Source organism: Protomyctophum parallelum, assembly GCF_964188405.1.
Source record: "Protomyctophum parallelum genome assembly, chromosome: 16".
NCBI classification, from domain to species: Eukaryota; Metazoa; Chordata; class Actinopteri; order Myctophiformes; family Myctophidae; genus Protomyctophum; species Protomyctophum parallelum.
In genome coordinates this window covers 32,349,299-32,376,176 of record NC_139711.1, presented here as the reverse complement: position 1 = coordinate 32,376,176, position 26,878 = coordinate 32,349,299, and the positions used below count along the sequence as shown (strand labels likewise).

General features: G+C 43.8%; 1 protein-coding gene across 1 annotated transcript; it reads right to left on the bottom strand.

Moving 5' to 3' along the window:
- Positions 1-17,880: 17,880 nt before the first annotated feature.
- On the bottom strand, positions 17,881-23,028 carry rtn4rl2b (reticulon 4 receptor-like 2b; the record flags this gene model as incomplete). The annotated part of the gene is made up of 4 exons (XM_083785496.1): positions 22,897-23,028; positions 21,189-21,415; positions 19,610-19,843; positions 17,881-18,756 (listed from the first exon to the last, which is right to left on the bottom strand). The coding sequence occupies exons 1-4, from the start codon at positions 22,952-22,954 to the stop codon at positions 17,881-17,883; spliced, it is 1,395 nt and encodes a 464-aa protein (XP_083641622.1). The 5' UTR covers positions 22,955-23,028.
- Positions 23,029-26,878: the final 3,850 nt, after the last annotated feature.

The following is a 26,878-nucleotide window of genomic DNA, read 5'->3' as shown; positions in this document are numbered from 1 at the left end:
CTGACAGCGTTTCGATCCATTTGATCTTCATCAGGTCATGTGTACACAAAACATACACTTTTATACTAAGGGAGTGCCCCCATTAAACAATCAAAATACCACATTTTGGTGCCCCTCCCATCACTGCAGGTGTGACACGTCAACCCTGAGTGAGTAGGTGGGGACCCAGACATATTGATGTAAATATAGTCTGTTCAGAAATTGTAGTGCCTCTCATAGAGCTTGTAGGTGATGCAGAGGAGGGAAATGGGTCGGTAGCTCTTCGGGGATAATGGGTCTTTGCCAGGTTTAGGGATTGCAACTACTCCAGCCTTTTTCCAAACAGAAGGGATGGTTTTCTGTGCTATGCATGTGTTCAGCATCCCCACAAGCCAGGTCCTTGCGATAGGTCCCAGGTGCTGTATCATTTCTGCCAGTATGCCATCAATCCCTGCTGCTTTTCCGGGTTTCAACTTTCCCATTGCAGTTTCACGTTCTTCTAAGTCGAAGGGTTTGGTTTGAGGGCTGGCTGATTGTGGTTGGTCTGATACCACTGTGCGATGGTATTCTATGTGGGTCGGTGGCGGTGTTGGTTACAACTGTTGGCCACCAGTTGTGACCAAGACCGCCACCGACCCACAGGAGAATACCATCGCACAGTGGTATCAGACCAACCACAATCAGCCAGCCCTCAAACCAAACCCTTCGACCTAGAAGAACTTGAAACTGCAATGGGAAAGTTGAAACCCGGAAAAGCAGCAGGGATTGATGACCTACTGGCAGAAATGTTACAGCACCTGGGACCCAACGCAAAGACCTGGCTTGTGGGGATGCTGAACACATGCATAGCACAGAAAACCATCCCTTCTGTCTGGGAAAAGGCCAAAGTGGTTGCAATCCCTAAACCTGGCAAAGACCCATTATCCACAAAGAGCTACCGACCCATTTCCCTCTGCATCACCTACAAGGCTATATGAGAAGCTGCTACTCCAACGCCTTGTTGCCACTCATAGATACCAAGCTGACTAAAGACCAAGCTGGTTTCCGTCCCAGCCGCTCCTGTGCTGGACAGAGCTCAACCTCACCCAACACATTGAGGATGGGTTTGAGGGGAAACAAATAACTGGAGCAGCATTCAGAGATCTCTCTGCTGCCTACGACACTGTCCAACACCGCACAATGGTCAGGAAAAGCCTCCTCAACAACAGGCGCTTCTATGTCCAGTTAAATGACCAGAGGAGTAAATGGAAAGCCCAAAAGAACGGCCTCCAACAAGGTAGCGTGCTCGCCCCCCTCCTTTTCAATATCTACACAAACGACCAGCCACTACCCAATGCCTAATGCCAGCGTTTCATCTACGCCGACAACCTCTGCATTACGACCCAACAAGCAGACTTCCAGAAGATTGAGTCTGTCCTTGAAAGTGCCCTCCAAGAAATGTCAAGCTACTACAATACAACCACCTGAAACCCAACCTATAGAGAACACCTCACACACACATAATTTCCTTTCGTGGCCGTTTACATTCGAGGGTCGCTGGTCCTCTCGAACGGAACAGTTTAACGTCATGCCCAGGACGAAAAGATATAGAGAACACCAACATGTCAAATAACAGCAGGAAGGCATGGGCCACAATCCACCGTCTTGGCAAAAACCACACCACCCATAATTCACAACGGTCACAGCAAACTCTGTTGCATCACAACTGGTGTAGGTATTGGATGGAGCCCGCACACCACAGGTATAAGAAAGACGTTCTTTGTTGAAATACTGACAGCGTTTCGATCCATTTGATCTTCATCAGGTCATGTGTACACAAAACATACACTTTTATACTAAGGGAGTGCCCCCATTAAACAATCAAAATACCACATTTTGGTGCCCCTCCCATCACTGCAGGTGTGACACGTCAACCCTGAGTGAGTAGGTGGGGACCCAGACATATTGATGTAAATATAGTCTGTTCAGAAATTGTAGTGCCTCTCATAGAGCTTGTAGGTGATGCAGAGGAGGGAAATGGGTCGGTAGCTCTTCGGGGATAATGGGTCTTTGCCAGGTTTAGGGATTGCAACTACTCCAGCCTTTTTCCAAACAGAAGGGATGGTTTTCTGTGCTATGCATGTGTTCAGCATCCCCACAAGCCAGGTCCTTGCGATAGGTCCCAGGTGCTGTATCATTTCTGCCAGTATGCCATCAATCCCTGCTGCTTTTCCGGGTTTCAACTTTCCCATTGCAGTTTCACGTTCTTCTAAGTCGAAGGGTTTGGTTTGAGGGCTGGCTGATTGTGGTTGGTCTGATACCACTGTGCGATGGTATTCTATGTGGGTCGGTGGCGGTGTTGGTTACAACTGTTGGCCACCAGTTGTGACCAAGACCGCCACCGACCCACAGGAGAATACCATCGCACAGTGGTATCAGACCAACCACAATCAGCCAGCCCTCAAACCAAACCCTTCGACCTAGAAGAACTTGAAACTGCAATGGGAAAGTTGAAACCCGGAAAAGCAGCAGGGATTGATGACCTACTGGCAGAAATGTTACAGCACCTGGGACCCAACGCAAAGACCTGGCTTGTGGGGATGCTGAACACATGCATAGCACAGAAAACCATCCCTTCTGTCTGGGAAAAGGCCAAAGTGGTTGCAATCCCTAAACCTGGCAAAGACCCATTATCCACAAAGAGCTACCGACCCATTTCCCTCTGCATCACCTACAAGGCTATATGAGAAGCTGCTACTCCAACGCCTTGTTGCCACTCATAGATACCAAGCTGACTAAAGACCAAGCTGGTTTCCGTCCCAGCCGCTCCTGTGCTGGACAGAGCTCAACCTCACCCAACACATTGAGGATGGGTTTGAGGGGAAACAAATAACTGGAGCAGCATTCAGAGATCTCTCTGCTGCCTACGACACTGTCCAACACCGCACAATGGTCAGGAAAAGCCTCCTCAACAACAGGCGCTTCTATGTCCAGTTAAATGACCAGAGGAGTAAATGGAAAGCCCAAAAGAACGGCCTCCAACAAGGTAGCGTGCTCGCCCCCCTCCTTTTCAATATCTACACAAACGACCAGCCACTACCCAATGCCTAATGCCAGCGTTTCATCTACGCCGACAACCTCTGCATTACGACCCAACAAGCAGACTTCCAGAAGATTGAGTCTGTCCTTGAAAGTGCCCTCCAAGAAATGTCAAGCTACTACAATACAACCACCTGAAACCCAACCTATAGAGAACACCTCACACACACATAATTTCCTTTCGTGGCCGTTTACATTCGAGGGTCGCTGGTCCTCTCGAACGGAACAGTTTAACGTCATGCCCAGGACGAAAAGATATAGAGAACACCAATATGTCAAATAACAGCAGGAAGGCATGGGCCACAATCCACCGTCTTGGCAAAAACCACACCACCCATAATTCACAACGGTCACAGCAAACTCTGTTGCATCACAACTGGTGTAGGTATTGGATGGAGCCCGCACACCACAGGTATAAGAAAGACGTTCTTTGTTGAAATACTGACAGCGTTTCGATCCATTTGATCTTCATCAGGTCATGTGTACACAAAACATACACTTTTATACTAAGGGAGTGCCCCCATTAAACAATCAAAATACCACATTTTGGTGCCCCTCCCATCACTGCAGGTGTGACACGTCAACCCTGAGTGAGTAGGTGGGGACCCAGACATATTGATGTAAATATAGTCTGTTCAGAAATTGTAGTGCCTCTCATAGAGCTTGTAGGTGATGCAGAGGAGGGAAATGGGTCGGTAGCTCTTCGGGGATAATGGGTCTTTGCCAGGTTTAGGGATTGCAACTACTCCAGCCTTTTTCCAAACAGAAGGGATGGTTTTCTGTGCTATGCATGTGTTCAGCATCCCCACAAGCCAGGTCCTTGGGATAGGTCCCAGGTGCTGTATCATTTCTGCCAGTATGCCATCAATCCCTGCTGCTTTTCCGGGTTTCAACTTTCCCATTGCAGTTTCACGTTCTTCTAAGTCGAAGGGTTTGGTTTGAGGGCTGGCTGATTGTGGTTGGTCTGATACCACTGTGCGATGGTATTCTATGTGGGTCGGTGGCGGTGTTGGTTACAACTGTTGGCCACCAGTTGTGACCAAGACCGCCACCGACCCACAGGAGAATACCATCGCACAGTGATATCAGACCAACCACAATCAGCCAGCCCTCAAACCAAACCCTTCGACCTAGAAGAACTTGAAACTGCAATGGGAAAGTTGAAACCCGGAAAAGCAGCAGGGATTGATGACCTACTGGCAGAAATGTTACAGCACCTGGGACCCAACGCAAAGACCTGGCTTGTGGGGATGCTGAACACATGCATAGCACAGAAAACCATCCCTTCTGTCTGGAAAAAGGCCAAAGTGGTTGCAATGCCTAAACCTGGCAAAGACCCATTATCCCCAAAGAGCTACCGACCCATTTCCCTCCTATGCATCACCTACAAGCTCTATGAGAGGCTGCTACTCCAACGCCTCGTTGCCACTCATAGATACCAAGCTGACTAAAGACCAAGCTGGTTTCCGTCCTGGCCGCTCCTGTGCTGGACATAGCTCAACCTCACCCAACACATTGAGGATGGGTTTGAGGGAAAACAAATAACTGGAGCAGCATTCAGAGATCTCTCTGCTGCCTACGACACTGTCCAACACCGCACAAAGGTCAGGAAAAGCCTCCTCAACAACAGGCGCTTCTATGTCCAGTTAAATGACCAGAGGAGTAAATGGAAAGCCCAAAAGAACGGCCTCCCACAAGGTAGCGTGCTCGCCCCCCCTCCTTTTCAATATCTACACAAACGACCAGCCACTACCCAATGCCTAATGCCAGCGTTTCATCTGCACCGACAACCTCTGCATTACCACCCAACAAGCAGACTTCCAGAAGATTGAGTCTGTCCTTGAAAGTGCCCTCCAAGAAATGTCAAGCTACTACAATACAACCACCTGAAACCCAACCCATCAAAAACCCAACTATGCAGCTTCCACCTGAGGAACCCAGACGGGGAAAAAGAACTGAGCGTCACTTGGGATGGTCACAAACTCTCCAACCATACCCACCCCATGTAACTTGGAGTTACACTGGACAGGACACTCCTTTAAAAAAACATCTGGAGAACACAAAAGCCAAGGTCAACACCCACACCCGTGAAATAAATGTTTACACACCTCATTCAAGTTGCAGGCAGGCTAGCTGTCTACCTTGATCGCCGTCCTAAGAAAGAAAGACAGAAAAAGAAACACACACATTTAGAACGACTTAAACCCTCTATATTTAATAAAACAATTCTGGACAGGAATCCTGTATTGCAGGGGTGCCCACATTTACATTGTGATCTACCAGTAGATCACAAAGGCTGTGCAGTAGGGCCGGGACTAATTGCGATTAATTTAGATTAATTAACTACAGAAAAAGTAATCGCGATTAACTACAGATAAATTAATCGCACCTTTTCTTTCACCGCGGAACGTTTCTCACTGGGCGCTTTTCTATAGTAGTACTGAAAACTGGAAATAATAAAAAGTCACCCCATTTTGTGTTGCCTAGAACTGGAGGTCTGACAAAAAACAGTAACAATATGAAGTAAGTACAGCTTTGTGATGTCACTGAGATGTACTTGTTACTGTTACAAAAAAAAATTCAGACCTCCAGTTCTATAGGCAACACAGAATGGGGTGACTTTTATTATTATTTCCACAACAGGTATATTAATGACAGTAAAATGTTGAAAATGAGTGGTATCCTGTAGTCACTATTCATTGATTCACTGGGATACCAAAAAACATAAAAAAAAAGGTTTCTCGCTGTTCTCGGGTTGAATATTGATATGCGATTAAAATGCGATTAATCTAGATGAATTAATCGCAAAGCCTCTGATTAATTAGATAAAAAAAATTAATCGAGTCCCAGCTCTACTGTGCAGGTATGGCATGCCCCTGTATATAATCTATCACTTGAATTAAGGTGACTTGATTGATTGACATAAAAAGGCCTGTCAGCTCAAATATTGCACACAAACATCAGTAGCATTACAGAGTTATTGTGACAGTAATAATTGCTATAGTGTGTGTTCAGTAACAGTGTTAAGTAACAGGAATATTCCTGTCTCTCCAGCTCTTTAATAAATAGAAAGGGGTTTTTAAATAAAAATCAGTTATATGTGACACATTTTCAGCCAATCAGGAGAAAGTAGCTATTTATGAGCTTAATGTTCCAGTTCTATTTGTGTCTGTTACATTACAATTCCACTTGTTTAATCTGTATCCTGACTGCGTTCCTGATTGGATAAAATTGCCGTTTCAGAAAAAGTTCTCTCTGTTACTGAACAAACACTATAGCAATGATTACTGTCACAATATAGAGCTATTTAATACTGTTACTGAACACATTCTAGCAATGATTACTGTCACACTATAGAATTATTTAACACTGTTACTGAACACACACTCTATAGCAATGATTACTGTAACAATATAGAGCTATTTAACACTGTTTCTGAACAGACTCTATAGCAATGATTACTGTCACAATATAGAGCTATTTAACACTGTTTCTGAACAGACTCTATAAATGATTACTGTCACACTATAAAGCTATTTAACACTGTTACTGAACACACTCTAGCAATGATTACTGTCACACTATAGAATTATTTAACACTGTAACTGAACACACTCTATAGCAATGATAGCCCCTTTCGGGACCCTACGTAAAACTTTTTTGATATTTTGTTGAGTTTTACGTTGGGTCCCTGCTCGCTACTGTACTTTCGTATGGAAATTCCTATTTGCGGAAATGGAGATTCTCTCTAAAATAGGACCCGCGGCATGTGACGCCATTATTTTCCTTGAGTTATTCTGAATTCGGTAACTTTAAGTAGCTATACATCCAGCTGCGAATATCTCCTGTGGCGCGGAAGCCGTTAAGTATTTTTAATCTTTGTTTGACCGATTTGGTCGCTTTATTTCTTCTTGTTTGTTTACCGTTTATTGTACCGCCTCCCGGTGTGCGGTTGGCTTGTGAGGCTACGTCCCTGCCTCTGATCTGCTGTGTCATAGCTATAGCGCCACTAGCTAGCCAGATAGGCGGTACAATGAGGTGTCAATAAACAAGGAAGGAAAAGAAGAATCCAAGCTTCCAAATCGGGCAAACATATATTAAAAATACTTAACGGCTTCCGCGCCACAGGAGATATTCGCAAAGGTATGTATGTGTACTTATACTTTACATATTCAGAAAGCCTCATACTGAAGAATATCGTCAAACAGCGCGGGGAGGCGTTTTAACATGTAAACATGAGCCAGTAAATGTTTTAATCAGGTGGCATGGACGACGTGGAACAGGACCCAATGCACTGGGTCGAACAAATGTCAGAAACTTCAGTAGCATTTGGGTTCTGCTTGGAGGGCTATAGCAATGATTACTGTCACACTATAGAATTATTTAACACTGTACTGAACACACTCTATAGCAATGATTACTGTCACAATATAGAGCAATTTAATTTAGGTAACCAAATGGACTCCAATAGTAGATCTTTACACTCTCAATAGTTTAATTGTTAAGCATCTGCTTAATTTCCCAAAAAAAACAGAGAATGTAGAAGATTGCTTTTAATCCTTTGTTGTATGTATTACTGTAGGAGAGTGGTTAGTGACTGTGCCTTATTAACATTAGTGCCTGGGTTCTTTTCCGGCCAATTTCAAAGAATGTTTGTTTGCTTCCCGACAATTTACCAGAATGTTTTGTGCTTTTACCAACCAAACAAAACTCTTTTCTAACCTGACGCTGCCAGATGGGGGCGGTATTAAGCTGTGAAACAAATTTGTGTAGCAAGCTTCTTGGATCTGGCAGCGTCAGGTCAGGTTAGCTCTTTTCACCTCTAGTCGATCATTTATTCAGCATTTGAGCCACGGACCACCATTGTGAGAGTCAAAATGGTAGTCCGTGGCTCAAACATGTCGCCTATGAAGTTACTTGTTGTGTTTATAAATGATACTACTACCTTACAAAGCTGTGATCCAGTAGCCGAATGGTTAAAATCGATGGTTAGTGAACGTAGGGGCCCGGGTTCACTTCCCAGTCGAGGACTGAGTTTGTTTTCTTCTTAACAAACAAAACTGTTTTTGCTTCAAGTCGAGGTCCTTTGTTCATTCAGTATCTGAGTCACGGACCACCATTTGAGGCTCAACAAATGCTGAATGAATAATGGACCTCGACGAGATGCTAAAACAAATGTGTTTTTTTGTAAGAAAGCAGAAAAACTCTCAGTCCTCGAGTGGGACTAGAACCCAGGTCCTTTGGTTCACTAACCCCCGACGCTAACCGTTCGGCTACTAGAACACGGTGCGACAAAAAAGTACGATCATAATATATAAACATCACAACAAGTAACATCATATAAAGTGATAACAGATGTTTGAACAACAACAACAACAACGTTTAAGTATTAAATAACATTTCATTGCTTACCTTGCTGCTGCGGACACGACGACGAGGCGGCGGACATGGTGACGTGGCAACTATCCAACAAACACTGACCAAACCCCCCTCCACGTTTCTCTTCCGTATTTGAAGGGGGCCGTCACTTCCTTCCGGTGTGACGTGAGGCCACGCCCGCGAGTTTTTTGCCGCGATTTTCTTGTAGGCTAGTCATTGTAGTCCTTCTACGTTACATCCGGGTCCCGTCCGCCTCTATAGCTACATATGATTCTGAACGCGTGAATCTTTTTTATTTTTTACAATAACGTTATTTTTCAGAAAGGAAGCCATTGAGGGTTAAAATGGGTCTTAATGCTTCCAACTCGAGTAGAATTATTAATGTAACCGTAAAGTGTAAACAAGAAAATGTATGACGTGGAGCTTTCTTGAGTAAGACCCGGAAGCGGGTTACGTCACGGCTTAAATAGTCAATAGAGAAATTAGTCCCCTTCCAGCCAGCGTCCTCAGTGGTCTAGCGGTCTAGACGCCCGACTTTTGAAAACGAACTTTATATAACTTCACGGGTTCAAGCCCCTCTGATGTTTTTCTCAATCATTGATTCACAATACCAGAATGCACGTTTATTTAATCATAAATACATGAAGCAGACAGCCCTGTGATTAAACCTTCAGCATTACACACTGCAACCAACCACACTGTGGCTGCCTTTTTATTCACAATGCAACGTTATTGGACTCCTAATAAGGGCTATACTCCAAGAGTGAGGAAGTGTGATTGATTCATAAGCGTTCATTTTCTTCTCTCCACCATGGCCACAGAATCACTTCTTTCACATCTGTTGGTCTGTTTCTTTCTGAATCACAGACAAACCCAGTATGTACCACCCAGTTGTACACATGCACGCAGAGTTGAGTTGCTTAAAGTAACTTTGACTATCAACTTTATCTGACTAGTGACTTTGTCAAAGTATTGTTTCACTGAGAAAACAGGGTCTCAGCAACATGTGGTGTTTGTTACAATGGCAAAAGATCTGGGCTGTTCACAATCTCCACGACACGCCTCCAATCTCTACTGCCACTCCCACCATCCATCATCAGCACTGGAAAACACTAACAGTGGATTATACACAGACCAAAACACCACTAGGGCCACATAGGACCGTAACACAGAGCTCAAACAGTTTTATGATACCATAGAAAATGTGTATAATTATTTTGGCCACAGCATTAAACGGTGGGCCATGCTGACTGGCATAATTTCCACAGACGATTCATCTCACCCAGGCATCACATTGAAGCGATTATGACCTACCTCAAGCTTCACACTCCAATACAAATGAAACTATTTGAATAAAGGTTGTATACACATCAGTGAAATTAACCTCTGGGAAAATCCCTAATTGAGAGTGTAGGCCTAGCAAGCGCACCCCAGATCATATAGGCTGCATGGCTAACGGCTTGGGCACTATAAGCCGTACTACCCCATCTCTTTAGTCTATATCATTTGATAATGGCATATTAAAAACATGACTTGTACACCCAATGAAAATATAAACTTCACAGAATATATACCACTCGATATAACAATCGGTTGAAGATTATCTGAATATCGCACAAGTAAAACCTCAACTTCTTTGCACGGGCCATTGCACTGGCAGTGGCAGTGTTTTACCTATACTTGTGAGGACCTCTGCTTGGATTCATGGTGAGTGGGGCACCGACAATCTGCAAGCTCACAACGCACTGCATGTGTACGCAACACTTGGAGCTTGTAGATCCACGGCTTGCCAATTTGTCAATCCTATACGGATGTAGCCTACTATATTTTCACCTGTAGGCCTACTTTGAGATTTTTCCTGTAGGCCTACTTTTAAACTGAGAGAGAGAGAGAGAGAGAGAGAGAGAGAATTGGACAATGTGGACCCTGTTGTAAACAAGTGTAATGCTTAATTGGGTCGTCCACTCACAGTTGACAGTCTTTGTATTGAGTTTGTGCTTAAAATGTACTGTAAATTCTACAAACTGTTAATAAATATTTCAATCAATCAATCAAAAGAGAGAGCGGGGGAGAGGAGGTAAAGTGTCTAGTTATAGTGAGAGTTGAGGGGGCCCAAGGGGGGTCATTGATTGATTGATTGATTGAAATATTTATTAACAGTTTGTAGAATTTACAGTACATTTTAAGCACAAACTCAATACAAAGACTGTCAACTGTGAGTGGACGACCCAATTAAGCATTACACTTGTTTACAACAGGGTCCACATTGTTCAATTCATCAAAACATTTAAAGACATACAAACATTTAGAGACATACAAATAGACATTTCTATGTAGCTAAATTCATCATATGGGAAGCAAAAAAGGGAAAAGATACAATATACAGTGAGGGAAAATGGGGTGGGGGGGATTCAGATTTTACAGAGGCCAGTTTCGAATTGCAGCCATCCGTAGGTGCCCTTTGAGAGCGGTTTTGAAGGAGTCAAGGGATTCACATGTCTTAATGACTGTTGGTAGGGCGTTCCACATTTTGGTGGCATAGGAGCTAAAAGTATTTAGTCCATCAGCCAGTTTGAGTGTGCTGGGTCGTACAACAACAGATCCACCTGTTGGTGGCGCTGTAACTGGCCAATGTGAAAAGGGTGGGATATATTCCTCAGCCTAGTATGAAAGTCTGTGAAAGATTCCACATAAATTGCACACTGCCTTCATGATTTGAGTCATTTTCAAAAATCCACCTGTTGGTGGCGCTCCTGTTCTCCTGTTGAAGTAGACCACTGGCCTATGAAATAATGCAGCACCAATGTGAACTTCCTTTTGTTTTGTTTATTTAAAAAAAACATGTACAAAGACAATTTAAATAAATGTAAGCCACTTTAACATATTTAATATAACAGAATGCAATTAATATATGTGGCTCAATTGAATAACAACATTGCTGTAATTTGCATCAGTTGAGTCCCAGTTTCAATGTATTGATTTATAAACAGTATGCAGAATGAGTACATTTAATTCAAACAAAAGTACAACTCAATACAAAAACTGTGGACACTATGATGAAGCATTACACTTGTTTACAATAAGGCCCACCATTTTCAATTCATCAGAACATTTAGAGACTTACAATTATACACTTCTATATACAAATCAGGAATGATTGAATGTAATATGTCAGGTATATGAAGTTAGTTTCAACCTTCTAGTGGAATCTGATATTTCCTCTTGTACTTATGGGTCTTATGGGTTAAGAATTGCATTATGTATCATAATATGACATAATATTCAGGAATACCCCAAAGATGTATAAGTTTGTAGTATAAGGATATAATGTAACCTTAAGAGGCAGCAGGCATTTCTCTGGCAGAGGATGGGGGTTGACACACATTTACAAAGTGAACACTTATGGTTATAGATGTGACGTGTAAATGGCTCAATTGAATAACAACATTGCTGTAATTTGCATCAGTTGAGTCCCAGTTTCAATGTATTGATTTATAAACAGTATGCAGGCAAATGGTTTGGGATACTTGGACAGTGGTTTATATGAGCCACGTGCGCACGCGCACACACACACACACACACACACACACACACACACACACACACACACACACACACACACACACACACACACACACACACACACACACACACACACACTCGTGACTCTTCAAACACCCACCCTCTCCAACACATCTCTCAAGACCCAATCTGCATGCAGTCTGCTCTGTTGTATTTTTAGATGAGTAAATCCAAATAGGGGCACCTCGACCACCATGCAGATGTACCCTCTTCACCTCCTTTCATCCTGCTCTGTGTTTTTAGAATGGACGGTGCGAGCTTCTGCCACCTGCTTCCTCCTTGCTTCACCATCCTCCTCACAGACACAGGCTCACACACATGCATGCAAACACGCACGCACGCACGCACACACGCACACACGCACGCGCGCACGCACACACACACACACACACACACACACACACACACACACACACACACACACACACACACACACACACACACACACACACACACACACACACACACACAGAGACAAGCACACATGCTTGCCAGAGAATATTGGGGAAATAATCTCTCCATCTGGCTCTCTTTTCCTCGCCCCCCCTCACTCCTCTTCTTGGTCAGTCATCAGGGGCAGAAGTTCTTTGGCCTGCAGACCCATGTTAGCCTATGTTGGACAATGAGAAAGGTCATTGCATCTGTGCAAGGTAAATGCGCAAGGTATTGTCAACAGTTGTGAGCAAACAAACAAGGGCCCAGCCAATCAGATGAGGGTTTAGGGCTGGTTTAGGGCCCAGCCAATCAGACGAGGAATGGTTTAGGGCCCAGCCAATCAGATGAGGGCAGGTTTAGGGCCCAGCCAATCATAGGAGGGCTGGTTGGAGCCCAGCCAATCAGATCAGGGCTGCTTTAACGCCTTACGTTACTAACGCGTTAGTTCCAACACTGGTAATGAATCCGTCTCATGATCCTGAAAGGTCTCTTTATCTTTTTCTCTGCAGCAGTAGCTACCAACTACCACAGACATCAGGGAGTGAGTCGGACCTGCTGTGAATAAGACGTGTGCGTGTGAATGAGGACACACACGTCAGTGAACATGCAGTCACACACAAAATGAACACGGCAACTCGTACAAGCTGACTCACAGCTTTGGCCAAGATAAACACATCAGCCATCTGAAGGAGAGGGATGGAGAGAAGAGGGAGAGAGAGGAGGGGGGAGCAATGCTGGTGTACAGACAAAGACAGTGACAGCATCAAAGGAGACGCAACAATGGGGAACAAAGGGAAGATGTTTTGGAGTACAAAGCGTGCATGGGCACAGTACTGCTGACAAGCACATCAAAGACGTGAGCTGTTGGACTCTGCTAATGAGCTGTTATTTTTGTTCTTAAACATGAAAAAATTAAGATGAAGGTCCTTTACAATGCAGATATGGACAGGGATAATAACCTCCTACAATTCTGACATTAATTAATGACGATGCAGTCTAATTGGTCACGACTTTCTGTTGAGACTGTCTCAACAGTCTTGGCTTTGTGACTGTATGGTTTGCATACTTAGAAAGTCTTTGATCTTGGCTCACTTTTAGGTTGCCCATGAATGTCCCTGTGATTTGAGAACATTGTGCCAAACTAACATGTGATAATGATTCCATATCATACCGTATATATCTACACAGGAAGGGCCCTGACTTGTGCATGCATTCATCATAACCCTTTTCAGACTAAATTAAAACTTGAGACCAGGAAACATAGACCAACAATCCAGTTGTTGACATGACCAATTTTCTTTAAGATATCATGTCAATACCCTCGCCTCAACCTTTCTTATAGACCCCGAAATGTTATGTTTAAGTTATCAAGGAAGGCTAGAAAATGGGCACAAATAAGAAACAGAAAAGGTCCTGAAAGATGGTGTAGTGGAGTAGAATAATAAATTATTACAATTTTAAATATTCAACCTATAGTGATACTAGAGTGAGGGGGGGTGAGGAAAGTCGGGAAAAATGAGAGCGAGATTGGAGGGCGATGAAAGACAGGTGAGAGAAGGAGATATAGAAAGGAAAATGAAAAGAGAAATGAAAGTTGACATTCATTTATTTTTCACTCAAAGACAAAGACTTGACATAAAGCTCCTTTTGAATCTGAAATAATAAGGCCATAGTATCTGTCTCTCTCTCTCTCTCTCTGTGTGTGTGTGTGTGTGTGTGTGTGTGTGTGTGTGTGTGTGTGTGTGTGTGTGTGTGTGTGTTAATGTGACAAGCATGTACATGTATCTACAGTATCTACAGTATGTATGTGCATCATAATCATTCATCATGATGGTGAGAATGGATCTGGTGAGGGGGCGTGCCATGTTGACAAATTGACAAATGTCACACCCGGGCAGTCACCCCAGCCTGCCCCTGTCTGAATCATATTCCCCCATCCTTCAATATGCCCCGAGCCATGTGCCCATAGTTCAGGAGACTGCCTCTCATGTTTCCATAAGGGAAAGGCAGAGTGATGTAAAGTACAGTGGACATAATACTAGCATTACAGGGACTTGATCCCAATCCATCACTTCATGCCGGGTGCCTAGCACGGTGGCCTATTGCGTATACCATTTTAAAGTGGTGCAACCACTTCATTAAGTAGCTTTGTGTGTGTGTGCCTGGCTGTGTCTGAGAGCACGGAAATAGCATTTGGTTGGTTTTCAAAAGCAAGTGTCACTGTTATGCAGCCTAACACACACATACATATAACATAACTGTATATATGATGATTTCAGGTGTATCAGTACAGTACAGTACAGTAGTAGAGGGACCCCCTGGGAGGTAACTCTTTCATTTCTCGACCGTTTTGGACGTGGGGCGGCTCGCAGGAACCGGGCTGGCACCCTGGGCGCGTTCCTGTGGGTCTGGAAGTTCTGGGGACCCCACGGGGACCCCCACACGGAGTTGCACCACCTACTTCACACGGTGTGACTTTCTAGTCTTAATTGGTATGACTTGGGCAGGGAACCTCCCAGTCTCAAGGCAGACACTCTAACCACATTACCACAATGCTACTACCACTGGTTGTGTCACCCTTATATGATTATATCCTCAATATAATTACTAGTTTGTAGGTGATTGTGAAGTGGGATTTCTTAGTTTTGGTGCAGTAAAATGTTACCATATGTTTATCAGTGATTATGGTTTGAAAGGACAAAGTTAACTGACCTACTGAGGAATGAAAGGTATCCCCTCATATATTCAGCTATTAGTGTAGATGTTCGTCTTACATAAACTTAAATTCCCATTGACAATGAATGGAGAATTTACGTCATATGTGTACGAGCAATTTAAGTCATGATGTACGATGATAAGAGCGCCCCTCACTTCACACGGGTGTGATTTTTAATTATGCCCATGCCCTTCTAACCCATGCCCATGTTACAGTAAGAAAATGTACTAGACTCACTCTAGAGTGATTGGCTACTGCCAACTGACATTGATGTCTGTGCCCCAATCACACACGCATGCACTTCAAATAATGGCTGCTTCAGTATTACTGTGGTGAAACAAAACAAAAACTAATTTGTCATGTTTTGTGGTGTTTTGGGTGTATCCAGACAACTACTCCACAATCTCCGAATGCTATGCATTTGAAAATTGCAAGGAAACAGTCTGGCAACGTGAGACCATGTGTTCATACCTAATGTGCCTGTGTGTAGTTCTACTAAGAGCACTATGATCTGCCTTGTGTTATGCTCATTGTAAACTCCGTTATGGATGAAAGCAAACAGTGAAACAACAAGGAAACTCACATGCACTTTTGAGCAAGATGTGTTTAATAAACAGACAAAATGTATTTTCACAACTTTCCATTGAAAAAAAGGATCTAACAGTATCACAGTATCTTTCTTAAATTCACAGTCAGAGCTTGGGTTTAGGGTTTGGGTAGTTGACAGGTGCATGGACATGGGGGTGATGTTAGGTATGGTACTGTACACATACCTGCTTTGCCGGATGAACGTTGTATTAATAACATTTGCCTCTAAGTGAAGACACTGTGTCGGAATAGATTTGAACAGATTGCTGCAATGCAGATCTTGGCCATGGCTGTTATTATCATGGATGTTGGCTGCCAGAGGGCAGAGGTGTTATGATGATGTATCACAGTTTATGACTGAGACACGTTGAGTGACACACACGCACGCACGCACGCCACGCACACACACACACACACACACACACACACACACACACACACACACACACACACACAAGAACACACACAAGAACACAATTAGGTGCATGCCTGCATGGTCACTGGCATTTCTCGTCTTGGATTCTATGTACTCCCCTACTTATTTAGTAATTAGATTTTATTACAGGTAGACAAACTGGAGACAGATAGACAAACAAAGACAGAGGGACAGATGTCAAACATAGACAAATTTTCTCATGCACTCAATAAACTGGTCTCTCCACCATGATGCTGTTTTATGTTTTTCTTTTTTGCCTAAAGCAGTGCTTTCTCTCACATCCACCCACACTCACCCACAACTCTCAGGGGTTGAGCACAGACAAAGACTGAATCTTAAGTGTAGATATTCCTCATTCTTATTGACAATCATACAGTAAACATCAATTGAAGTGGGCATCAATAAATTGAGTCATTATTGAGGCATTTGGGGTATCGGGAATGAAGAAACTACACAGTGTGGGGAATGGGCTCTGAAGTTCACAGGATTTCATTTATATTCCATTTAACTATCTCTTCTATCTTTACAGACCTAAAAATACACTATGTAGACTACAGTATGTAAACCATAACTATGAGTGACTCACTCAGAGTCAACAAAATAAATAAATCAATCAATCAAATGAGAGAGAAAAAGAAGAATGGTGAAACTTGAGCTTCATACACAAACCTAAACAGAATGACTTTACTATGTACAGTTATGGTGTGTGATATCGACAGGTTTGAAGACTCAAGTGACCCTCTAGTCACTTCACGCTGTGATAGATTTGTCCTCCCTCTGACCATCTCTCACGTCTCGCTCTCTGGTTCTCTGGTTCATTTGAGTCTATTCTCTATTTGTATGCTTCGTCATCTCCGTACCGTCTTCTCTGTTGTCTCAAGATGTTTGTGTTAGAATTATCTCTCTATTATTCTGGCAGGGCTACTTTATATAGTCTCTCATTAAAAATATTGTTTTTAATGAGAACACTGTTTAGTGTTCATTGTAAATAATGAATACTATCCATGTCTAATGTCCCTGCTGTTCACGAATGAAGAAATTAATAGATGGTGAAACTGAGAACACAATAAGCAGTTTTTACATTGTGCAGAGCTAGCTGCATGGTATAGAAAATAGCCATACGTAAAAAGCAGATCACAATGCCTGCATTGTTTCCTGCTCCCACAGTTGTTGTGGTGTTAGAAAATGTTATGTGTGTGTGCGTGCCTGCGTGTATACGTGCCTGTACGTGCGTAGTGTATCATGTGGTGTAAGGTGCTGTTTTGCTGTAGCCTCGCGTAACCATACGAATATCTGACTGGGGCAATTTGCAATGCAATGGCAGATTAAGTCTGGCTACGTGAGTCTAGTTTTGCTTTATGTTACAGAGCTCACTCACGGTGGCTGCTTCGTGCCTGTCCACATCCATCAAGTTGACAGAATGTTATTGGGTGATATTAAAAATCCTATTAGGTCTGTCGTAATCAAGCAACAGCCACCTTTCTCCTCAAAACCTGTCCTGCTCTGCACCTTGACTGAACTCCTCGCCTTGGAGTTCCTCCCCACTGTCGTACCTGTCTCCTGCATCAGTATAGTGCCAACTACACCTCAAAGGGCAGGGGGTACGGCGGACTGAATGGAATCAGTTCCAAGTTTGTTTTGTTATTTTCAGAGGAAGGAAAGAACAGGTAGAGAAACAAATGTGAATTCAGCCAAAGAAGAGATGGAGGGAGAATGTTGCTATGGAGAAGGAGAGAAGGTAGAGGAGAGACGGGATGTAAATGGAGGAAGACGAAGAAGGGAAGCCTGAGTTGTCATAGCCTGGTGGGCACTCAAGTTCAAAGCAGCGAAGGGTGGCATCTTCGTTGCCGTAGTTGGTCCAGTATTCTTCCTGGTCAAGCTTAGGCAGGGCCAACTCCGCGTCTGAGAGCTCGTAATTGGAGGAGAAGGAGGTGGAGGCTGGGTTGCTGGGGGGGAGCTTGGACTTGACAGAGGAGATGGGGAAGGCTTTGACGGTCTCCGAGCTCTTCTTGTACATGGACTTAGAGGAGGCAGCCGGCTTGTTCTTGGAGAACCACCAGCGGGTCTTAGTGCTGAAGGTGGTTGTGGTGCTCCCGGTCAAGGAGCCAGGGTCCGGCATGGGGCAGACAGCAAAGTCCATCTCCCGGAGGAATCGGAGGTCCTGGCCTTGGCGTGGAGACGGCGAAGTGCACATCAGCTCGGAGGAGGAGATGCGCGCTTCGCGGAACCACTCCCACAGGGTCTGCGCCTCACAGCCGCAGGACCAGGGGTTCCCATTGAGACGAAGGAACTGGATACCCTGGGTGTCCCTCATGGCCTGGCCCGGCAGCTCTGTCAGGGAGTTGTTAAAAAGGTAGAGGATGGTCAACCGGCCCAGGTCACGGAAGGCCCGGCGGTTGACCTGCCTGATGCGGTTTTCATGGAGAAGGAGGCGGTCCAGGTTGACCAGGCCTCGGAACGCGTTCTCGGACAGCACACGGATGCGGTTTCCATGCAGGAAGAGATGAGCCAGGTTGACCAGATCTGAGAACAGGTCATCTTGCAGGAAGTGGAGTTGGTTCTCCTGAGCATAGTGAAAGCATATAGCAAGATTTAGTACCATATAAAAGCAAGGTGGTAGGAATTGTGATTGGGATATAATTAGTTGTACCATCACCTGGTTTCAGTTTGCTTCACTAACTAAGGTAGGCCTATATATATATATATATATATCTGAATTGAAGCATAAATGTACAAAAAGGGACAACAGTGGCTCAGTAGGTAGAGTGGTCGCTTGGGAATCGGAAGGTTCCCGGTTTAGTCCTTAACTGCTGCCGATGCAGGTCGGCATGGTTTCTTCTGCCATCAGTGAGTGTGTGTATGTGTGTGTGTGTGTGTGTGTGTGTGTGTGTGTGTGTGTGTGTGTGTGTGTGTGTGTGTGTGTGTGCGTGCGTGCGCCGTGCGTGCGTGCGTGCGAATTTTAGGAAAAAGGCCCTGTATAAATGCACCATTTACCTTTTACCATGTATAATAGCAGCATCACTATCGACATAAACCTGAAAACATCATTGTTCTGATCTAACTTGCAGTGATCTTTTTGACCCTGCAAAGGCTGCAAGTAGTAAGTTGTACTAGTATATTATGTCTTAATTCCGGTAATAATTTATTAATGTCACTTTAATTCCAGGTTTGATTGAGTAAATAAGTGCTGTCCCACCAAATCATCATCTCTAAACTGTATTGATCCAAAATGTTGTGTTCTCTCAGTGCTGGCCATACAGTAGGCTTATATGCCTGCGTAAAAGTTTGTACTTACTTGCTTGCACACTAGATTTACACAATGCTTTCTCTATATGTATATTGTATATGTATATATGCTTGCCTGCACAAATGCACAAAAAAAACATGCAATACTCTGTGTGTGTTGTAACTTGTACCTGCAGGTAGAGGAACTGCAGGCTATACAGCTTGTGGAAGAGATCATGGGGGAGAGAGGCCAGCTTGCAGCGGTGCATGTGCAAGCTCTGCAGCTTCTCCAGACCCCTGAAGGCTCCACCTTCCAGTTTGTGCAACGAAGGGTTGTCCCCCAGATCCAGCTCTTCCAGCACCCTGAGGTTACTGAAGGCCCCCGCCTCAATCAATGTGATGTTGTTACCGTACAGCCACAGCACCTGCACAATGGTGAAGGAAGGCAACGAAGGGAGATGGTGAAACTAGTCAAGAGGTACAGAAAACAGCGGAAGTATAGGGGGAAAAAAGAGGGGGGGGGAGAACAATGAAGGGACAAATTGGCCTAAGTACCTAGCAATTGAGTGATACAATAATACTTCTACTCATACAGTCTGAGGTGCTATTTACACGAGGATGGTGTTCATAGAAAACGGCAAAATAAAGTACCGTTTGCTGTGGTTGTTTAGACGAGAACCGTGTTCTCATGAGGTGAAAACGCAACAAAGTGAAACCACCTTCCAGAGTGGAAATCTTTGAGAACGCGTTTTATCCCTTCTCCGTGTAAACAGGCAAAACGGTGAATCCGCAAAACTTATGACATCATGGCTCACGTTGGCTGACAGCGCATATGTTTATTACATTGATGCAGAGCCATATAATTATGATATAATGGAGTTCCTGAACAAGCCTCCCTCCTCGCCTACAAAGTGCTGCTCATCAGCGATGGTGAATGTAAAACCATGATGTAAATAAAAAGCCTTGTGATAGGCGGCAGCAGCAGCGTTTATGTAGCCTAATGTATTATAAAATATATACCATCCCGTGGCGCTTTTGCCTGTCAGTGTCAGCCCAGAGCAGTGTTGCGCCGCTTACACTGTTTTTTGGCAAATCTAAGCTAGCAAATTTAAGACCATCTCTTCAAAATAAGAGTATCCTCTAGAGTATTGAAAAAAGTTTCATTTGCACATTAAAAGTACAAATTAAGCATTTAAATGATGCTATAAGACACACATTATGTTTCTGTGTTATTTAATTACTTATTTTTACACAGAAACATAATGTGTGTCTTTACAATAGCTGTAATGTAATAATAATACTAATAATGTAATGTAATCATTATTTAATTAACGACACTTTTATTCTGAAAGCAACCGGATGTCCTAAATTTGCTAGCTCTCAAACAGGAAGTTCTAGATTTGCCAAAAAGACGGAGCCGTGTTGCGCAGGCTTGCGTGAAGGGGTTCTTCTTCTTGTACGTGGGTGACCTGTCTATTTGGCAGCCCGTTATCGCCACCTAGCGACATTATAGCATAATAGCACATTATAGCATAACGTGTGCGTTCTCGTGTAAAGGGTACGAAAAAATGAGAACGCAAGGGACTTTGCCATTTTCTATGAACACCATCCTCGTGTAAATAGCACCTGAGTCAGACTGTGACACACAAACAAACATGAGCCCACAGCAGTCACACACACACACACACACACACACACACACACACACACACACACACACACACACACACACACAGTCCCCCACATATACTCTTCCTCTCCATCCTCTACCTGTGTCTCAAATCCAAAAGAGTCGGCACGGAGCTCCGTGATGCGGTTGTTCTGTAGAAAAACACGCTGAGAGTCATAGGGCACTCCGGCTGGCACTATGGTGAAGTTCAGAGACTGGCAGCTGACCGTCATGGGTGTTGGGTAGCATACACACAGCCTGGGGCATGCCCCCGCACCACCTGGCTTCACCACCACCAGCCACAGCACCAGCCATAGGGTCAGTCCACCTGGATCAACGGGAAAAATGGAGTGGAGCCGTGGGATTTGGTTAGACAGATCTTTGTTGAACCAAATGGTAGTATAGCCTTATATATTTAGCAATATGGCAATGGAAAACAAGAGGATTGAAATTACTAATTTAGAAAATGTATATTCATTTAATTATTTTGCCTATAATGACATGTCCCAAATGGGACAAGGAACCTGTCATGTTAATTAGTCATAGCTATCTGTTAACAAGATAGTGGGGGAGGGAGACCCTGACAGAGAAAGATATAATTGCTTTCAGTGCTTTGTTGTTGTCTGTCAGTCAGAGAGGCACTGACGCACATGACTCCACAGCACCGCATTGAAGTGTGACTTTTTGATGGTCCTGGGAACACTGCATCTCATGCATAATAAATCAGATTGCATTATGAATCGCTCCTCGTTCATGTCTTGTCTAACTGATCGCACGTCACAGCAAGCTTATATAACGGTAAGTTGGTCAACAATGACATGAGGAAGGGGAATAAACAATTGATATCTCCCGAAAACTTCAAATAATGAAAATAATAAAAATCAAGGCAAAAGTGTCAACTCAGGTTAACCTGGTCCTGGTAGCCTAGTAGTAGTTGACACAGGCTACACCAAAAGATCTATCCGCACAGAGTTTTCAATGTAAAAACACGCGTAGAACCAAACCATGGTGGTATTAAACCTGACCTGGGTCGATTTCGTTTTTCATTAATAATCCAGTGCACCTGAGCAAGCTCGAATAACAGCACACAGAAAAGTGTCCCCACCGACCCCACGGGAAATGTACATGCATGAAATAATAATTGAGTTCCCATTCATTTGCTATGCAAGATTTTCCAGCGGCTCACCTTCTGACCTTTTACAACTCGGCCCATTAACATGACATGGAGATCTCAGGTGCACTTCACGCGCGGGCATTTAAGTGGAAAAAGACACCTTTCCGGAGCCTCTCTGTCACTGTAAAACAATACTTATTTAACCCAATAAATCCCTGTCTGGCTCAGCAAGTGGTTTTAGTGTCATGCGGGGGGAAATAATTAATAATCCACTGCTACTCTCGTGCGTAATAGCCTACATTTCATTTTACGCAACGTGGAGAATCAGCATATGCAAATGCGTGTAAGTGTTAAGTTATAATATTAAATTGTTTTGATCACAACAGTGCAACACAAAGACATTTTCTAAACTAAAGGAAACGTAGGTATAGCCTTATATTGTAGCCCACAGCAACATAGGCTACTGTATGATCCATGATGAATGTGCGTAAAGTTGCCATCTGACTGTTTACTCATGATTACAATTATTCCTATGCATGTTGTGCAAATCCTTTGCCATGTGTTTTATCTGAAAAATTATACAATAATACAATCAGCCCCCGAAAACAAAAACTCCGCTACAACAGCACCACAGGGCAGGCACAAGCATATTTAATTCATAGATTTACTCAAAGAAAACATTAATGAAAACTCACTCTTGAAGTTGTGGCGGATGGAATTCCGAGAGTTCCTCACTGACGAACGATTCTCCATCTCGAACCAAAGCCGAAAGCGAGTTAGCCTGAGCGGCGTGTAGTTGCCTGCTTGCTGCTATCTGCTGACGTTCAACTCTGGTGACCGAGTTCAGTGAGTGATGGGGAGGATTCCCGGGATACGGTTAAATACTCGTGCTGGACTGTCGCCCACGGCCGTGGGCAGGGCAGGAATCTCTCACACGTCAGCATGCAGTGGGCGGGGGAGAGGGTGGAGGGAGGAGAGGATGAGTTGTTCACAGGAGGAAGCGACGAGAAAGGCGGGTTACGTTCAGTAGTTTACTGGGGGTGCGAGCGGCACAACTCCAAAGATGGACTCATGCGGGGGAACGCATGAACAAGATACAACAACGTAGATTTTGGCACCATTGTCTGGCTCATTCTGTGCAGATAGATCAGCTTCTTGGAACATGATCTTTGCTATTACATTCATTATTATTGTTATTGCTACTAGGCCTACTTGTATTTTACTATATCTCCTGATTCTCCTCCCTGTCTATCTTTCTTTCAATTTCTCCCCCAACACGGTCGAGGCAGATGGCCACCCACCCTATGGCTATGGGTTCTGCTTGACGTTTCTTCCTAAATTACCACTGTCGCAATATTGCTTGCTCGGGGTGTGATCTCTGTCGGTTTTTTGCTCTATATGTAAAGTGTCTTGAGACAACTTGTTGTGATTTGACACATAAAATTGAATTGAATTGAATGACCTCATCACATTTGTGACGATGGCTGTTTTTAGCCCAAGGATGGTTTTTCATGCCAAACTAATGCTTGAAATGGATTCAAAATCATGAAAACTCCCTAGTTTGACACGTTACTTAAAGCATAATGAAATGAAATGAAAATGTCCATAGGTTGTTATGGTCACATATAACTGGCGATAACTGGCATTAAGCTACTGAATTGTATCATACCAAAATATAAACTAGTCTAGAGACATCATGTAGGAATACAAACATATTACTGTCACGTGGTACCAAAATCTGGCTCGGCCCCTGGACTAATAACACTGTTTCTTGAACGGGGGAGGAAGGAGTGTGTGTGTGTGTGTGTGTGTGTGTGTGTGTGTGTGTGTGTGTGTGTGTGTGTGCACGTGTGTGTGTGTGTGTTTCTCCATAATTTGTGATGATACATAACACATTAGCCCACATAGCCTACAAGCTCATTAAATCACATGTGTTGATGACCCATCCATATAACCTTTTACAATTACAACACATGGATGAGAAGTTGAGAACACACAAACACACACACACACACACACACACACACAAAAATCAATGATTTTGTTATTAAATTCTTGACACGCATGGCCTACTCACACCCTACCCCCACGCAAGCATGCACACACACACACACACACACACACACACACACACATCATCATCATCATCATTTTTCAACCGCGGTCGAGATCATGGATTTCACAATGCCACGCCAGACTTCCCGGTCCTTCATTGCCACCCCCAGTTCCTGTTTACTGATGCATGTGTCCCTAGCGATGACATCAGGGAACGACAGTTTTCTACCTCTGGTCTGCTTTGAGGCAGGACTCCAGAGAAGAAGGGAAGATATAACCTCATTGTCAGCTCTGTAGCAGTGGCCGTCAAACTGTGTTCTTCTGGATTGGACTAGTGAAGAAACACAGGGAAGGTTGCCGTATATTTGATTAGATTATTGGCTCTTTCAAAACAGATTTTGTGGCCCAGGCCGTAGCGTAACGGTCTGGGCACCGGACTGGTAATCCAGTCGCAGTGTGCCGCGGGTTCGACTCCCGGACCCGACACGGCCTTTACTGCATGTCATCCCCCCATCTCTCTCCCGTTTCCTGTCAGCCTACTGTCTGTCCCAAAAATCAATAAAAGGCGTAAGCCGCAAAAAAAATATATAAAAAAAAAAAAAACAGATTTTGTGCTCTCATTAGAAGGCGGGTGTAAGTAAGTGCTATCCAACCGTTTCTCTAGTTTCTTTGAAAGTGTCCATGTCTCGGAGCATGTCCTAAATATTTTTACTTTTAACATTTTATAAGCTGGGTTGACCAGATCTTATGCATGTCATTGCATGCTGACCATACCCTTCCTGGTTTGAAAGTCCACACAAACACACACACACACACACAGACAGACTTGCACATGCACTCATATTTGCTCACAGACACACCGGTTTAATCTTTGAACACCCACTCTCTAGTTCACATATAGTTCAGTAGTTAATGGTGTCATAACATAAGTATGAATCACTGCCACTTGCTCTGGTAAATGTCCAGAATATCTGTGCCCACTGCCCACTGTAGTGCCCAGAACTGTAGCTAGCTAACCCCTCTCACACACACTCACACACACCGGCATGTGTTTCTTCCTGCTGAGTAAAGGTCCAACTTGCCATCTGAGGTGAGACCAGGCACAATCAACTAACAGTTGTGTTGGCTCCCTGGCACGACGAAACCTCCTTAGGGACCAGTAAAAAGGAGAGGTTAGAGAGGGTATAGGATGAGAATTAGGGTGGAGGGGAGGGATGACGAAACTGAGAACAGAGGGAGAAGCGTAGCCTGGCTAATAAGCCAGACTCATATCACACTGTCGTCTGCCGGCAGGCAAATTGTTTATGCCAACGGCTGATTAGCCAGTCTGGCTTATTAGCCAGGCTATAGGAGAAGCGTGGGTTGGATGGGCTTTTATATATAGGTGGAGGTGACCCGATTGAAGGTGGCTTGATAGGAGGTGGAGGTAGCTGGATTGGAGGTGTGGTCCTGCTCCTGAACTTCAGCTATGAGCTCCATTGGCCTAAGGCAGTGGTAACCAACCTTTTCAAGCCCAAGAGCCCATTTTATTCCCAATTGTATAAGCCATGATCTACCACTAAAATAGGCTATGTTTAAAAAAAACACTTTCGAAAAACGATTTCTGACTCAATGCACAAAGACAAAGACTATAGTTTAAATAAGAATAAATACTGATAGTTATATAATCAATGCCAAAATATTAAGACAAATGTATTTTTCCATATAGTCAGAGTAGAGTAGTCACTGCTTGCCTGTGTAGGTATAGTAGTGAGTGAGAGGCTGTTTAGCTCTGTGGGGTTTTATACCATAGTTCTGTTCTGATATGCATGACTATTATGCACAAGTCAAGTTGTGCATCACAACAAACAATTAACAAACGGGTCTTATTTGACCCGTGTTGTGCATCACAATCAACAACTCTGCAGTTGATGGCAGTACACATGTCTGGGGCCATCACTGCAAGCTATTCTAAATCCACGTCCTGTGTATTGGTATACTGGCTGCCTGTCAGTCTGACACCCGCTCACTCCGGGATCTACTTGAATGGCTCGTGCTGGTCGGTTACCCCTGGCCTAAGGCCTTCCTCAGGGTGAAATCTGATCTCATGCTATATAAGGAAGGGCTCTGATCCGAAACGTTCAGTGGTTGTTGCTGCTGGAGGAAAACTTGAAATCAAACAAGAATCCTATTGGATATAAAGTGAGTGCTGGTATTCATACATTGTGACTAACACCAAGTCTGTAACTCTATAGTTAAAAACATGCTGGTTATACCTGTACTGTTACCAAACTTGTTAATAAAGTATTCAATCAATCAATCAATCAATAAATCAATCAATCAATATCAGCATCTGAATGAAGCATTTGAAGGCTTGGTTAATGGTTATCCTTCTCCTCAAGGCAGATATTAGATATACAGTGCATGCGGTCAATATATAGCCTATAGTCCATATACTGTATAGGTGTATGCCGAATTTCCGATCACATGGTTTCATAATGGGTGTTCCCAACAGGCATCGTATTAGGTGAGGAGTGTTGGCCGGCAGCTCCCGGTGGGGCTCCCCACTGGTAGGTGAGTCAGTATGATACAACAGTACCTCCTCCTGGTGGGGCTCCCCACTGGTAGGTGAGTCAGTATGAT